Source organism: Poecilia latipinna, unplaced genomic scaffold (genome assembly GCF_001443285.1).
Source record: "Poecilia latipinna isolate Pla-1442-1.1 unplaced genomic scaffold, P_latipinna-1.0 Scaffold317, whole genome shotgun sequence".
Classification (NCBI taxonomy): Eukaryota; Metazoa; Chordata; class Actinopteri; order Cyprinodontiformes; family Poeciliidae; genus Poecilia; species Poecilia latipinna.
The window spans coordinates 6,885-22,519 of record NW_015112933.1 but is presented as its reverse complement, the minus strand read 5'-3'; the positions used below and the strand labels follow the sequence as shown (position 1 = coordinate 22,519).

At 40.1% G+C, this 15,635-nt stretch overlaps 1 protein-coding gene across 4 annotated transcripts in view; it reads left to right on the top strand.

Annotated features, from left to right (window-relative positions):
- Positions 1 to 15,336, top strand: part of furina (furin (paired basic amino acid cleaving enzyme) a) — a 77,995-nt gene extending 62,659 nt beyond the window's left edge. For all 4 annotated transcript variants that reach the window (XM_015034913.1, XM_015034915.1, XM_015034916.1 and 1 more), the window contains 7 exons: positions 3,921 to 4,021; positions 5,061 to 5,164; positions 6,963 to 7,080; positions 9,991 to 10,170; positions 10,253 to 10,377; positions 11,988 to 12,110; positions 14,727 to 15,336. In XM_015034913.1, the coding sequence (XP_014890399.1) occupies positions 3,921 to 4,021; positions 5,061 to 5,164; positions 6,963 to 7,080; positions 9,991 to 10,170; positions 10,253 to 10,377; positions 11,988 to 12,110; positions 14,727 to 15,313 (1,338 nt within the window). In that variant the 3' untranslated portion in view covers positions 15,314 to 15,336. The remainder of the gene's footprint in view (positions 1 to 3,920; positions 4,022 to 5,060; positions 5,165 to 6,962; positions 7,081 to 9,990; positions 10,171 to 10,252; positions 10,378 to 11,987; positions 12,111 to 14,726) is intronic.
- The last annotated feature ends 299 nt before the right edge of the window (positions 15,337 to 15,635 follow it).

Sequence of the window (15,635 nt, the reverse complement as noted above, 5' to 3'; positions counted from 1 at the left end):
ATTCCTGAAATATTTGACCAGATGGAGGCTTTGGATTTAAAAAAAAAGTTATAATTACATTTTTTCCTTCAGTAACTGGATAAATAAAAAAAAATGTTCCAGCTACAAGGCACTTAGTGTGAAGCCTTCAATAGTGCAGAAACTGAAGTTTGAACTTCCCTCTCCCAGAGATATTAACAGGTAATATTCAGATATTAACAGGGAACACAAACTGTTTTTGTCGCTTTAGCCTGTGAACTTGTTTGGACTGTTTCAGTCTAGACAAAAAAATTTTTTGTGAGGTGATTGCTTTGTCTTCATTTTTCGTGGAGATATTGAAAGCAGATGTCCACACTTTGTGTGTTTAAATATTTTCTCTGCTTGTTTTCCCCCATAATGAATTGCTGAGTGACCACGTTTCCATATTTTCGACCACTTCGGTGTTTGAGAAATCTGAATAACCAGAATTCTTTTTCAGTGAGTCAGACGCTTTATCCGCCATGTTTGTTTTGATACTCTTGGTCAGGGGAGCTAAACACAGCTGATGTGTGCAGCACACACAGACGCACACAGATTCTGCTGCGGACTTCAGACAGGGAACTATCTTCACACACAGTAATTTGGGGGGAAAAAAGTTTGACCTATGTTTAAATGTTAAAAAGACAAACGGATTGTTTTTCATCTGCATCTTTGATTACCCTGCTGTAAGTTTGCAGTCTAGTCCTATTCGCTACCAGAGCCAGAGATTAAACCTCAGATTGTTTCTCTGTCTGCAACAAAATTAAACAAGGGTGTTGCTCTTCTGAGGATGTTTAGAGGACGATGCAGAGAAGCACAATCACTGGGGAAAAGTTGTTTTTCCTCTAAATTGAAAGGAGTGATTCCAAATGGGTTCAGGCATCCAGTAGACCTGACATTTCTTAGCTTAGGAGTGTCCAAATTGACTGGCAGGAAGCAAATGTAGACAGATTATATCTGTTGAATGTCTTGGAAATGCCTCAGTGTCCCTTCGGAAAAGCAGGGTTTGCCTAAACCGGATTCAAATTTCAAGACAGGCAAAAATGGATGGATGAAGAATGCAAACTGATGTACACTTGACATGTCATCGGTATGGATAAATAAATGATTTTGAAAAAAGATATTGAGATAAGTCAAGACTTTAATGATCAAATTTGGTCTGGTTGTTGCTAATTTTATGATTGCTGCTGAAAGGGAGGAACTAGAGAAAATACTATAAATGTACATTTATAATTAAGCATGGTTTTCCTGTTTAATGTAATTCTTAACAGTAGAAAATACCTACTCATTTTGAAATCAATCACTTTGGATATTTACCTTATTGGCAAGTAAATTGAATTATTAACTGATTATTGTTTTTTTGTTTTTTTTAGTACATTAACCCATCATCAAATTGATTGCAGCAGCTTTTTCTCCATTTCAACTAACAGTTAATTGTTGCATTTGCCACACACCTTTTTTTCAGACCTCGTGCTGCTTTGAGTCATTAAAAAGTTCATAGCAAACTGCTGGAGCTCTATCCATCAAATCTGTTTCTGCTTAACATTCTTGTGACAAGCATTAAATCTCTTTCTTACACATGCAGACACACCAATACACACACGCACAAACTGCCTCTTTATAGCATGCAGCCATGCAGCGTGAAGAGCTTGACAGGCAGCCGATGACAACTTCATGACATGTGGCTGGTCCCGTAATGTGTCTGTGATGCACCGACTTAATTATGATGCCACTCATGAACTTTAAAACAAAGAGCTGGAGAAGAGGAGAGATGTTGACATCTGTGAGGCTATACCAGAGAGAATATTTTGATCTTAAGATTTTTTGTTTTGTTTTGGAAACCAAACTAGAAACCAAATGAAGCAAGGGGGAGCTTCTAGAAATATCAAAACTATCCCAGTTTTTATTATTTAGAATAATCATTCTATAAAGCCTGTGGAAATATCTCCTGCTTTTATTTTATCGGTCTTGTTCAGTAACAGACAGACCTCTTCTTTTGCATCATCCTGCAGGACAGCAGGCTTTTCATATGTAAGTCTTCTGACATATGAAAAGTCTTTTTTTTTGTATCATTGGAGACAGACTTTTCTTTGAAAAAAATTCTCTGCTTCTGCAGCAACTTACTTTTTATTCTTGTGGTGGGAGTTATTAACATCTGGGAGCTGGCCAATGAATCCACAACCCTCCTCTGTGGATCACTTAGGGGATGTCTGCTGAAGCAGTTCATTCCAAAAGGAGTCTCTCTTAAAGAGAAGGAGAGCACATGCTTTCCACGGTTTGATTTTCTAGCTGGCGGCTTTTTACTTTTAACCTTCTGCTTCTTTATGCGTTTGATGATTCTTGCCTCTAGCAAATACAAGCAGTATGGGATAACATATGAGAATCTGGTGAGGAGTAAAGGATTTTATTCATTTTACTGAGGCCAATTCCACGTTATCTGGTTATTTGAAGGGAATCCTGCAAATACATTTTTAATGCGCAAGTCGGCTTGTACGAATGTTTAGCGTCAGTATACTTATTATAAAGTATACTTGCACTATCTTGCCTGAATGCATTTAGATTTATAAAACCATACTACATATTGTTTCAAATTCAAAGTTAACCAAAATACATAAAGCAGTTTTCAAATGATGATTTTATTCATTAGACTCATTCATTAGACTCAAAGTTTTCCAAAGTAACCTGGCCCTTTTTGAAAAATTAGTTGCCACTTTTTTAAACCTTTAACTGTGATTAGCAACATTGATTACATTTCCCGGGCCACACCCAGACTTTTTGTTTTTGTTTTGTAGGCCTTCATAATAATAAAGAAAAATACTTGAATATAAACTTTCTGGCGACATGAAGTAGGCTAAAGGATCTTAAAACGCAAGATGTCACGCACTCATCTAAAGAAACATAAGATCAGATCAGAAACCTACTCATTGATATCTGTTAGTTCAGAAAGGGTTGCAGAGTCTAAGCCTCTAACAGTGGCCAAAATTACTCCAAGGAGCAATTTGGATTCAACCAGGAAGTCACAAAAGAACCAGAAAAACATCTAAAGCACTGCGGGCCTCATTTGCCTCAGTTAAGGTCAGTGTTCATGATTCAATAATACGAAACAGACTGCGCAAAACGGGCGTCCAGGGAAGATTTCCAAAGTGAAAACCACTGCTTAGTGAACACTAACAGGCATCTTGGACCTGAGAAATGCTTTTTTGATTCCTAAATGTTCTGTGGACTGACCACACAAAAGAAGAACTTAATGGAAACGGTGTGCCTCGTTACATATGGCGTAAAACTAAAGACAGCTTTTCAAGAAAAAATACATTAACATGACAGTCAAACATATTACTGAGAGTGTAATGATCTGTGGCTTTGTTGCTGTTTCAATATGTGGATGACTTGCCAGAGTTGATGGATCCTTTAATTACTATCAGAATGTTCGCTCATCGCTTTGTCACCTTAAAATCAAGCACACTTGGGTTAAGCAGCAAAACGGTAATCTGAAACACACCTTTAGGTGGGTAGCTCAAATATGTGACGGTTTTAAAATGGCTTAGTCAAAGCCTAGACCTACATCTGATTGCTTTGGTGTGGAATGACTTTTGAACCAAGTATGACCAGGCCATCACTTATGGAAAAGCTTCTGAAGTAAAATAACTACAACAAGAGAGAGTCATAATTTCTCCACAGTGACGTAAAAAATCTCGTCTGTCATCATAAACTCTTGATGCCTGTTGTTGCCAACACAGGTGGCGCAACCGGTTTTTAAAGAAGACATTTTATGCTGGTTCTCTGTGTTAGTTAAATTTAGTTTGAAACTTTTAAGTGAGAAAAAAAAAAAAAAAAACCCCGAAGCAAATGTAAGGCGGCTAATATATTTTCACAGCACTGTCAGAACGGAGCAATCTGTTCAGCTTTTCGCTTCTCTTCCTTAGATAACAACAGACCTCAAATCCAAATGTACCGACTCTCACACCGGCACCTCTGCCTCCGCCCCACTGGCTGCTGGGATCATCGCTCTCGCCCTAGAAGCCAAGTAAGTTCTTATCACCACTTTTTTATGAGTTTGGATCGTGAGCTGCACTGACTCAGATTTACTTGATTCAAATTAACCTAATGCACAAAAAGGGGAAAAAAATAAAAAAAATGTATACACAACGAGCTCGTTAAGTTGTGCATTCATTTTTATAGGGACAGTTTGAGAGTTTTTAGTTCGAGTAAATTAGATTTCAAAGCAGCTTGAATTAATGGCCACGCGTTATCAGTTCCTGCCATGTGGCTCGAAAACTCCCGATAGGAAATGCTTCATTAAAGAAAGTGTGAATATTTCAAAGAGTAATAAAATGATACGTTTTAAAAGCCTTCGTGTTGGATTAAGTCACCTCTGCTGGTGTTGCCAGCGTTCATTCTAATGCTGTTTTTAAATTTTTTAAAATTAAAATATAAAGTTATTTAAGCCGTTTGCCGCTTATTTAAATTGTGCTTTTACAAATAGCTCGGAGCACTAATCATTCTTATCTGGTCACCCAGCACTAATGGACGGTCATAAAATATGTTCAGCACAAGGCTGGATGTAAGTAATTAGTCTTGCAGCAGAGTGAAATGATTGAGGGGGAAAACTGTAGATGGAAATGAATTTGATGAGAAAGGGTTTATTTAGCTGGGGTTACTTTGTAAAATGCCGTCATTTAAGCCAAATCCACAGTAAAAAGCAATAATGAATTTAAAGCTTGTATGAGGTTAATGAAAGGGAGACAAATCGGGCTCTGACTGTGTTTACCCCTTTTTTTTGCCAGTTAAATCTTAGTGTTCTCCAGGAAAGAATAACTCATCAGTTTTTCTTTTGTTTTGCCAAAGGGCTGAAATGAGCCTCAAACCACATGTTGGCTGAAGATGTAAGAGACTACCTGGACACTGAGCTCATTGTTTATAATTATCTGTCCACCTGCAAGTTAAAACTGTAGCCTGATCTTTGGGAGCTTCAGCTTTCTTTACAAGCTAGAGTGTGTATTATTATACATGTTAGCCTGTATGTGCCGTTTTTACGTGCCAACATCCATTTCCATTTGCTCCAGTAAAAACCTCACCTGGAGGGACATGCAGCATCTGGTTGTGCGAACTTCTCGGCCTGCTCACCTGCTCGCCAATGACTGGAGAACCAATGGAGTTGGACGCAAAGGTACAGAAATATAATCTGTTTTTGTTTGGTCAGTTTTAAATCAATCACAGGTTGGTTCGAGTTGCTTCTACTTTTCAGAGAGGTATGATGAAATGTGGGTTTGATAAGAGAGTTGGAGAGGAAATAGCCATATTCGTTCACATGATATGAGGCTGGATGACTCCCAATGGGGTCAAGAAAAACGATGGCAGCAGGTGCTTTGCACCTTATGATTCAAAAATTAAAATATCTGGCTGCAGCTGAAGGCAGTTTGTTCACCAAATGGTCAGAGAGCAGTACAGTAATGAGTGTCTGTAGCGAAGCATGGTGCTTGTTCCTTACAAGTTTAGTCACAATATTTGGTGGACTCAAGGCTGACAGATGCAGTAAGATCATCATGGATTGTCCAATTCCATCAGGAAGGCACAGAAGAGCTGAGAAAGCTTACATCCACAGTAAATCTGTGGTTAGTTCTTAGAGGTGTTTGAAACAATCGTGCCATAGTCTTTTGTTTATAATCAGTTAAAAGTAAAACATGTTGACGGAAGTGCTGCACAGTTAAACCAAACATAAGAAATAAATCACACAGGAACAGCGGATGTTATGAAGAGAAAAAAAAAATAGTCAAGGATTAGAACAAGTAGGACAGAGAGGAAATGAATTTGAAGACGCTGTCAGTAATTCACACTGGATTAAAAGTCAGAGATTTAGAAACCATAAGAAAATGTACCTGCTTGATACAAAACCAAAGCCTTCCACAGTTTTGGATCTCCAACAGGAAAATCTCTACGTCCTCTGAGGTTTCATCACATCTCTGGAACATATAAAAGCATCTGGTCTTCTGACCTGAGGGAATGAGACGGTACATTAGAATGCAACGGTTCAGACAGATAAAATGGAGCACAACTGTTAAGAGGCTTAAAAAAAAAAAAAAAAAAAGGAAATGCAGTGAAAAAGCCAGGGAAGGGGTGCCAAAAGAGGAGAAACAGGCTCTCTCTCTATTTTTTATTTTAATTTTTTTGCTTGTACCAGTTAAAAATCAACTGCAGGCATTTTCTCCCAGTTGCAAATGAAACATGGAAAATGGACTAATTACACAAAGAAGCATTACAGTAATCAAGACACAGTCTTATAAAAGCAAGATTAGTGTTTCGGTGTTTCATCAAGAGAGAACACACACTCATCACTGACAACCAATTAAACTGGAAAAAACAGGATTTTACCAGTGCATTTAACGTGACTATCGAGTCTAAGAAGACTCCATTCTCACACCTCAATATTTGATTTACTCCAGTGAGGTTTGGGAGGCACAGCTGAAGCATTTGCTGGTGAGACTGAACCTGAACAGCCTGACGCAAGTGTTGTTGTGATGAAGACTGAGAAATCCGATTCCAATTATCTCCTGATATCAGAGCAGTCAGCAAAGATATTTAGGGGACAGAAAACCTGGCAGTCTTCAAAGAAATGAAAAGATTTGTTATGATTCTGGTGAGAAAACGGAAAAAAAGACCTGATCTGACAAAGGAGCCTTGTGGCACCTCCAAGGCAAATGTAAAAGGTTGGTGATGCATCAAAAAGACAGGATCTTTGATGTCCAACCAATGCTTTAGCCTAGAGATGATGATCTTTTGATCTACGATGCCCAAAAGTGCAATTAATGCAACAAAAGTCTTCATGCTGAAAAGACACGCTAAAACGTGACCATGGAACGAGAACTAAAAACGTGTATCGAGTTGAAATCTGTGTCTAAAACTGGACCAGCGCAGACCTTCAGGACATCTCTGAAAATCTCATCTCTGTTCTCTCTTTGTTTCTGCAGTTAGTCATTCATATGGATACGGTCTGCTTGATGCCAGTGCAATTGTATCACAGGCGAAGACATGGACAAATGTGGGGCCACAGAGAAAGTGTGTGATCTCCATTCTCACTGAGCCGAGGTTTGTATGCTGTACATGACCACAGGTCTCGCCGTGCTGAGTTCGTTTGAACATTTCAGTTAATAAACGTTTAAAAAATGATCCATCTGACAAAAGTAATAATGAGCAAACTAATTTCAAACAACAAATCTGTTATTAGCAGATGTACAAGTTAGCCAATTTTCATAGTAGGTGTGATTCAGTAAAATGTGCTCCTGGGGGCACTTACTGTATGTAGCATTATGTCTGTATTTTGTATTGATCACAACATTTGCAGTAAAAAGGATGAAAGCGAGAGTAGCTGCACGTAGACTGAATTAATATGACTGCTTTGGAGAATAATCAACAAAATTTCAATGGAGTAGAATCGGCGTGGAAAACAGTCCCAGGGTTTTGTTGAATCAGTCAAGTTTGTGAAGCTGTAATGCATGTGAATGAGATGTCTGTGTCTGATTGAGCCTTCATGCATCAGTTCAGTGAAATGTTGTGCCTTCATCTTCATCAACCTGGTGGCATTCATTAAAACCTCCGCCGACATTCGTCGGCTCAGGCTTCTCCCAATTACATGTTCTGTATTATTCTTCAGCCCCTCTTCCTGATGACACAGACTAAACTCTGTGTGACATGCTCTGTTCATTACGCCGTCATTCGTCTCGCTGGGTTTGAGCAGATGGTCGAGAGTCTGGGAGCTGCAGGTTATTCAATTTACATTCTAGGTTTTTAGCTGACTCGCTTATCAACAGTGATTTGCAAAAAATGATTAGAAGAAGGAATTATCCTGTTACCAATGGTACATTCAGTACATGCTAGCAGTGCTGTGCGAACAGAGTTGTATCTGATTAAAATGTCTGTTCGCACATAATTGCAGGGATTTATCTCAGCCACAGATAATGATGTACTTGTGTAATAGATAACACATCAAAAAGGCTTCTTAATGTTTTGCAGAATCACATCAGTTTGTTGCTCTGCTATCTAAAATCTGTGATTCGGACAGCTTCCGTGTTCATGTTTGGAAAATAGATTTTTAACCAAGGAGAAAATGCTACTAAAACTCCTCTGAGCTTTCCCCCCCGACTGAATAAGGTTGGATTTGTTATAAGCTGAATTTCATGCCCTCTTCGTGACCTCAGAATGTGTTATGAATTTATGGGTTTATCCATTCTGTTACTGAGAATTTAACATGCTGATTGCAAGTAATCATGAGTAAAAAGAGAGAGAGAGCATTTTNAGAAAAGAGCAGGTGGATGATCTGGAAGCTCTCTGGGATCTTTTCAACAGATGATTTATAGTCTCGATACACTCTCCTGTTTCTCCCAGGTTACCCCGTCGCAGCATCACAAAGCCTCACGTTTGGTTGGCTCAAAGAATTGTCGTTTGTTTGCTAAGATAAATCTTACAAACAAGAATTAGTTTCTGGCTGATACCGATTTCTGTCTGTTCAGGCCTGATCTGCTGCTTTTCATTTGATTGATTACATTAAAAAAAACAACAACTCTTTAACACAAGAAGAAGGGAGAAAAAAAAAAAAACTTCATATATTCAATATTTGCTTTATACCTCATATTGAATTCCCACCATTTGGTACCATTATGACAAGAGTCGGTGTTTTAAAGCCCCAACATAATGTCAAGCGTCATTATGTTGGGGCTTATTCATATCCACCACGTCCATTAAGGGTGTAATTACTCCCACTGACAGAAGAGGGAGACAGAGGTGTTGCCTTTGGGGAAAACTGCTCAAAAAGGGTGATTATTAAAAAAAAAAAAAAAAAATCGTGGTTGGAAAATAACTATATAAAACAACCTTAATGAGCCCTGCCGGTAATCTAGTTTATTTATACAGCACTAAGTTACAGCAGATGGCATCTCTAGGCACTTTAAAAATTCATATGCAATTACTGTATGCGCAATCCAGTTCAGTCCAAAATCAGTAAAAATCTGTTTAGTTTATAGCAGTGAAAATACAGTACAATGATCCTAATTATTGTACAATACAGATGGCCAGTTTACTTTTATGCTAATGGGTACTTGATCAAAATCAAGCAAATGTACATTATATATATTGATCCATGTTCCAGTTATTGTGAATCAAAGACAGCTTTAAAACAGGTGGGTTTTTAAAACAGGATTTAAGGGAACTCTGTGTGAGTTTAAGTGTCTAAGCTTTTAGCATCATTTACAAATTTAGACAATTTGTAGAGGAAGCATGTGGTGACAGTGGAAAATAGCTGTTTTATGTTAATTAGGATCTCAGGCCCTGTGTGCGCTGTCATTGGTTGCAGCAGACTTTGATGACTTTTGTAGACCCAGTATCCTAAATGACATGCAGGTTACAGATCTGGTTTGAAAATAAATTGTGCATTTTATTTTTTTTTCTGGTTTTAAGAAACTAATTACAGGTTACAGAGCTGCATTTTATCACTCCCCCACTGCGCTTTAAGTTCAGCTTGTAGATGTCTTTTCCGAAGTAAAGCTGCTTTACCGGGTCAAAGGTGTTTTACTGCAGGTGATCCTTTAATGGAGATTAAAGTATGTGTACATGTTTGGGCCGAAACTAGAGGCAGGCTTTGTTTTTGAGGCAATATGTGAGGTTTACGAATGGCTGTTGAAAGATGTTCACATCTGTGGATCCGGAGCCCGGTGCTGCGGTCCTCCTCAGAACGGTTGTGGATGTGTCTAATCTCCTAAGAGGATTTGAGGTGAAGGAAAGAAAGAGTGTTTGATGCTTTACCCGCCTGAGAACAGCGGTGCTACAGGTTCTAAGGCATTAATCCTCTTCACCCTTCACAGTCCCTCTCAGCAGCCAAATCTTACTCCGTTTTCTAATTCGCGACAAAAGAAAAACTTTAATTAAAAGAAAAAAAAAAATTAAAAAAATCCAACGAAGCAAAGATGATGTTTGTTCCTGACCGACTCTGTTGTGGCCCCACAGGAACATTGGCAGCCATTTGTCGATTGACAAAAACGTGGACGCCTGCCTGGGTTCAGACAGCTATGTGACCTCATTAGAGCACGTCCAGGCCCGGCTCACCCTCACTTACAACCGGAGGGGGAACCTGGCCATCCACCTCATCAGTCCCGCCGGCACACGCTCCACCCTGCTCCACCCGAGGTACGAGCGGCGCCACAATATGGACGCATTCAGTCCCAGTGGACAAACCTTTTAACGCAGTTGCTTCCTTGGTTCCCTGCAGGCCTCATGACTATTCGTCAGAGGGTTTCAACGACTGGGCGTTCATGACCACCCACTCCTGGGACGAAAACCCCAGCGGCGTGTGGAGACTGGAGATTGAGAATGTCGCTGGCGCCAGTGACTACGGTAAAACAGATTTCTTTCTACTTGTAAAATCTGATTTATTTGATTTATAGGAATCAACCATACTAAGTAAGATTAACACAAGATTAGTCAAAAGAATATATTCATCTTTGCAGGAACCTAACAAAATTTCTGCATTTTGCATTAAATCAAAATAAGAAATAGGAGCAATTATAATTGAAGATGAATGGCTTGATGCATGTAAAATTCCTATAACTATACCTCAACGTCACTATTTTTATTTTTTTTATTACACCTGAAATCAAGCAAAACGCCAATTGTTGAAGGGGATGTGGAAACCATATGGCAGATCACATTCATGTTTTTTGGGATTGTCAAGTTCTCCAGCCTTATTGGCAGGAGTCGGCTAGCATGATTCACTTAATTATTATTCAGAATATAGAATATGGTTTTTACTCCACATACCTGGGAGTATGTGTAGTAACTAATTTAGCAGACAAATATTTGACAAAACTAACGTTTTGCAATTATGAGTAAATGGCAAAATAAGGGCCCTGCAATAAAAGAGGAATGAATTGGAATCATTAAATACATTGATGAAATGTATAGAATGACCTCTTCAGTGAATTTACGTGTGGAAGGATTCTTTAAAAATTGGACGAAATGGAATACAAAGTTTTGCATACAGAGTAGTATTTGTCTCTGAAACCCAAGTATAGGGAGGTTTCAGAATGAATTGAATAAATGCAAAGATGAGATTTGTGACTTGACTTGAGTTGTTTTTTATTTTTTCCATGTGTAAAAATAATTTTAAAAAGTACAAAAAAATAGGCCTGACAGCCATTATTTAAGATTCTTTAACTCATTGTAATTTGTTGTGTCTGGACCTCGGCTAAGAGGGTCAAGGTTCACTGCAAGGCGATTAGAGATCAAGTGGCTCTTGAAGCCGAGGTCCCTTTGCTCTCTCTGTCTTTGCGCTAGTTTAAACTGCGTTGCCTTACAGCAGCCAGTTTACCTGTTGATTTCTGTTCTTCTGCATGAGAACACCGAAGTAAACAACTTGTGGGTGTTTTCATTATACTGAAACGCCTTTCTGCATCATTTCTGGGAGAATGTCAGAAAAAAAAAAAAAAACATCGAAGGAAGGATGCACCTTTGATTTCTTAGCTCTAAGCTCCTCCTGAAGCCTCCTTTGTCCTCATCTCCTCAAGGTGCTTTTAAGGGATTGAAAGATGGCTCAGGATCGTGGGCAGGGAACAATTTCTAGGTCACCAGTGCAAGGAGGACTCGAGGCAGCATAAGTTAAAGCAAAAAGGTGTTTTTATGTTTGCCTTTGGATTTGACATCCAACTCTCAATGCTTAATAAACAAAGCTGCTTCACCCACGACTCGATAAACAACCAGAAAAAGGTCCATTAGTCCAGAGTTATTCACTAAAGTCTTACCATTTAGTCTTTTTGTGTGCAGATCCTTTCAGTAACTGAACTTAGTCACAGAGAGGGGCTGCTCTGTTGAAATGTGTCGCAGAGTCATGTTCTGTCAGGAATATCAAGAGAATACAATTACCAGAATCCCCCGGGATGCGCGGGAGCCTTACAGCTTCTGACAGGCCTACTTCTAATTTCTGTTTTTATCTCCTCATCTCATTTTAGGCACCCTGACCCAGTTCACCCTGGTGCTGTACGGCACGGGCTCACCATCCTCCAACTCCTCCGAACAGCCCCAGTGCAACAACGACATATGCAAGACTTTGGATCTGAGCATGAAATGCATCGGTAAGACCCGCCATCTTCCCTCCAGGTTAACTCCTCGCAGGAAGTCGCAGCAGTCAGAGGGTGGATAGAACAGATAAAAGGAAGCGCGTTGGTGTGAAAGCCCCAACATGCGATAGCTTGTGCTCAGCTGCACCCGCCCGCTTGGCGTTTCTACAGCAGCTTCACTCAGATCTTCTCCGCACTCCTGCCAGTGTGGGGCCTTGACCTCATCGTCAGTGTTTTAAATGAATAGCTAACCTCTGATGAGATCAGATAATCTTCACCTCAGGTCTCTTAGCTAATCTCATTTTAATTTAAAGCTCTTCTCCGCTCTTCCCAATACAAATATTGCTACGGGCGAGGTTTCATGCTCCCAGTGAGCCCAGTCTGAATCCAGCTGCATGTTGACGGAGGTGGATACAGTCTGACCCCTACAGGCCATCTGAGGATCATGCATGCTGGCACTCGAGTGCTGACTGAATGCAATTATCGCGCATTTGAATCATCTCAGACAGAACGTTATGATAATTACGTATCTCCGGAACAGAGTTCTGCATGGCAGCTGAATCACAATTATGTTGTTTTCTTCCCCTAGATGCTAAAATGCCGCCGTGTTCAAGCCAAATTTTTTTCAGCTCTGTTACTTTCACTTTGCTGATGATCATTGTAGGCAGTGATCTGTACCTGGACCGGCTTTATTTGGGAATGTCTCTGCTGTCTTTGCATGCTGCACTCAGAAGGCAGCAAATGTTTTCACCGAAATAAGAAAAAGAAAATCTAAACCAAACAGCCCAAGAATTAATTGAACTGAAGACAAACGCACTTTTGGTTTATTTCTTCGAAGGTGTGAACTTGAGTCAAAATATCTTAATAGCCTTTTTACTAATCAAATTTAAATTTTTGCGGAAATGACCCAAAGCGATACCTATTCTTGATCCTGGTTTTAAAAACAAATGCTGAAAAATATCGTCATATTTACCCAGTCTGAAGTGACATCCTGACTTTTCTCTAAAGAACATCTTAAACATCAGTTCTATTAAAAATGATTAAAAGCTGTTAAAATAGTAAGTACTAGAAAAGCAGCAAATCTTTACGTTTATTTAGAATTTGTGAAGTAAACAGGAGGCCATGTCAGATGTTTCTTTTTGCAAATAACTTGGATGAAACCTTCAGCAAACAGTCACTTTATAGTAGCAGTAGTGTAAATAAACAAAAACCATTGCTTCAGTAGGATGCTTGTAACCTGAAGTGAAAAAGGACAGAATATTTCTAACATTATATTTGTTTAATATTTAATATGCACTGATTTATTAATTCAGGTTTGGACTTTCACTGACATCAGGTCAATTTACTAACATTCAAACTTATTGCTACTTTGTCCTTTCCTACTATCATTTTCTACCCCTAAAGAAACCATTTTGTTCTTAAACTAAGATGTATCTGTTTATTTTTATTGGCAGTGAAGCATTTGTATTAATTGTGGAGCTGGCTTGACATCAAAATGCTCAAATTGTATTTTATTTGAAACCTTGTACTACTGTCTGTTTCCATTTATAATAGTTGATGCTAAACATGACTGCAGATTAAAACAAAATATCCTGAAGTGACTAATAGCTGTCACATAAGCCATTACCTCATAGCAGAATATAAATAGTGTTTGACAAATGAGTTTAGAGTTAGACCGTCTGTTCTCAAAGCGGCTATGAAACATGCACCTGTCGGCACAAAGTAATGGCTGTTCAGCACGAATTGTCTTGTGACAAACAATAAAATCTCATTCAACAAAGTTGAACGACTAAATCTGCAAAGGCACGAAATGACTAGTTCCTCCTTCCCTCCCTACTTGTTCTGGGAAATAACTACGGCTCCAGTGGTTGGCTGGTCCAGTTTCGACGAGTCGGCTTCTTTACACAGTTTCAGTTTCTTCCTTATAAAAACGTTTTCTGGGTTCCAAACAGCAACATTTAAACACGATTTTGTTCCAGCACCTACCACTCAGATAAACGGGTTATATAGCTTTTCGTGTTTCCTTCTAGTAAACTTTTTTTTTTTATCCACTTCTGCTTCCATTTTGTCATATTTGTTCTCTGGGGTGTATGTTGAAATGTATGTCTGGGGACCGTTGGCTAAAATCAACCTATGGTAACAAATAGCTGCATCCTAAATGCACAAAGGAGCCTTGTCACAGATCCTTCCTCCCAGCAACTATTAGACTCTACAGCCATCAACAAAATCAATAAGTATTTAAATACTTATTGATGTTTGCACGTGTTGGTTTTAACATTTTAGGAACTTTTTTTTTGTGTGAACCTTTATATCTGATGGTGCTGTTGCATCTCGATTTCCCCTTTGCGGAACAATAAAGGCCATTTCTACTCTGTTCTAATAAATACACTGACCTGACTTGGAGTCAAATCACTTGTTGAAAACTAAAAATACTCTGTAATGTGACCACTTGTTTAACTGAAGTTTAATGTTTAGAACTTGAATGAGAACACTTGAGACTCATAAATTAATGACTGGCCCCAGCTCTGTAGGTTTTTTTTATTCCTTATTTTTGGCTGCTCTGACTCACCAAAGAGGGCAAATATTTACAGCAGCTGCTGATTTCACTTTCTGTTTCTCTCGCCGCCACAGAGTGCAACCCTGGCTACTACCTCTTTCAGCAGGGCTGTGTGAAAGAATGTCCTGCGGGCTTCGTGGTGGGCACGCAGCCCCTCAAATACGCGGTGGGGAACTACATCCAGCCAGCTTCCGTCCTGGCCTGCCTGCCGTGCCCGTCGCCCTGCGTCACCTGCAGCAGCCTCAGCCCCCCGTTCTGCCTGACCTGCCCCGATCACAGCTCCCTCGACCAGATCTCGGGCACCTGCCTGCGCCTCAACCACTCCATGCGCGAGTCGCCGGGGGCCTTCATGGAGGAGCGGAAGCCTTGGTTCAAGCGCGACTCTCAGCTGCCCATCACCGTCGCCGTGCTCAGCTGCATGGCCATCATCACGACCTTCGCAGGCGTCTTCCTGATGCTGCAGCTGCGCTCCGGCGCGCTCATCAAGCTGCCCTCGCTGGAGGCCGGCGGCGGCTTCACCCTGAGGGGGGGCAGGGTGGTATCGTACCGCGGCATCCCGACGGTTTGGGGGGACGACGGACTGAACACCGACTCAGAAAATGAAGAGTTCGACGTCCATAACGAGAGAACTGCCTTTATCAAAACACAAAGTGCTCTTTAATGCCTTCATAAGTCCCTCCTCCTCCTGCTCTACTTTTAAACTCCTCTCCTCTCCATCTGTCCGACACTTCAGGGCTGTTCGCTGTGCTCAGTCTCATCCGCACATACACCCAGTTAATTTTATTCTTTCTATCTTATCAGATCCTCATCTGCTTTTAGGAACTGGCCTCACTTGGTTGTGGGAGCCTTGATGGGAAGCTGCTGTTTTTGAAAGCTGGGGACGGCCTAAGCTTTTCGCTCTGTTCACACTTGGCTGCATTTCTGTTCAGGTGTCTCCCTCCTCCAAACCTCCGATCACTAACAGCATCTGTTGGTGCAGAGTT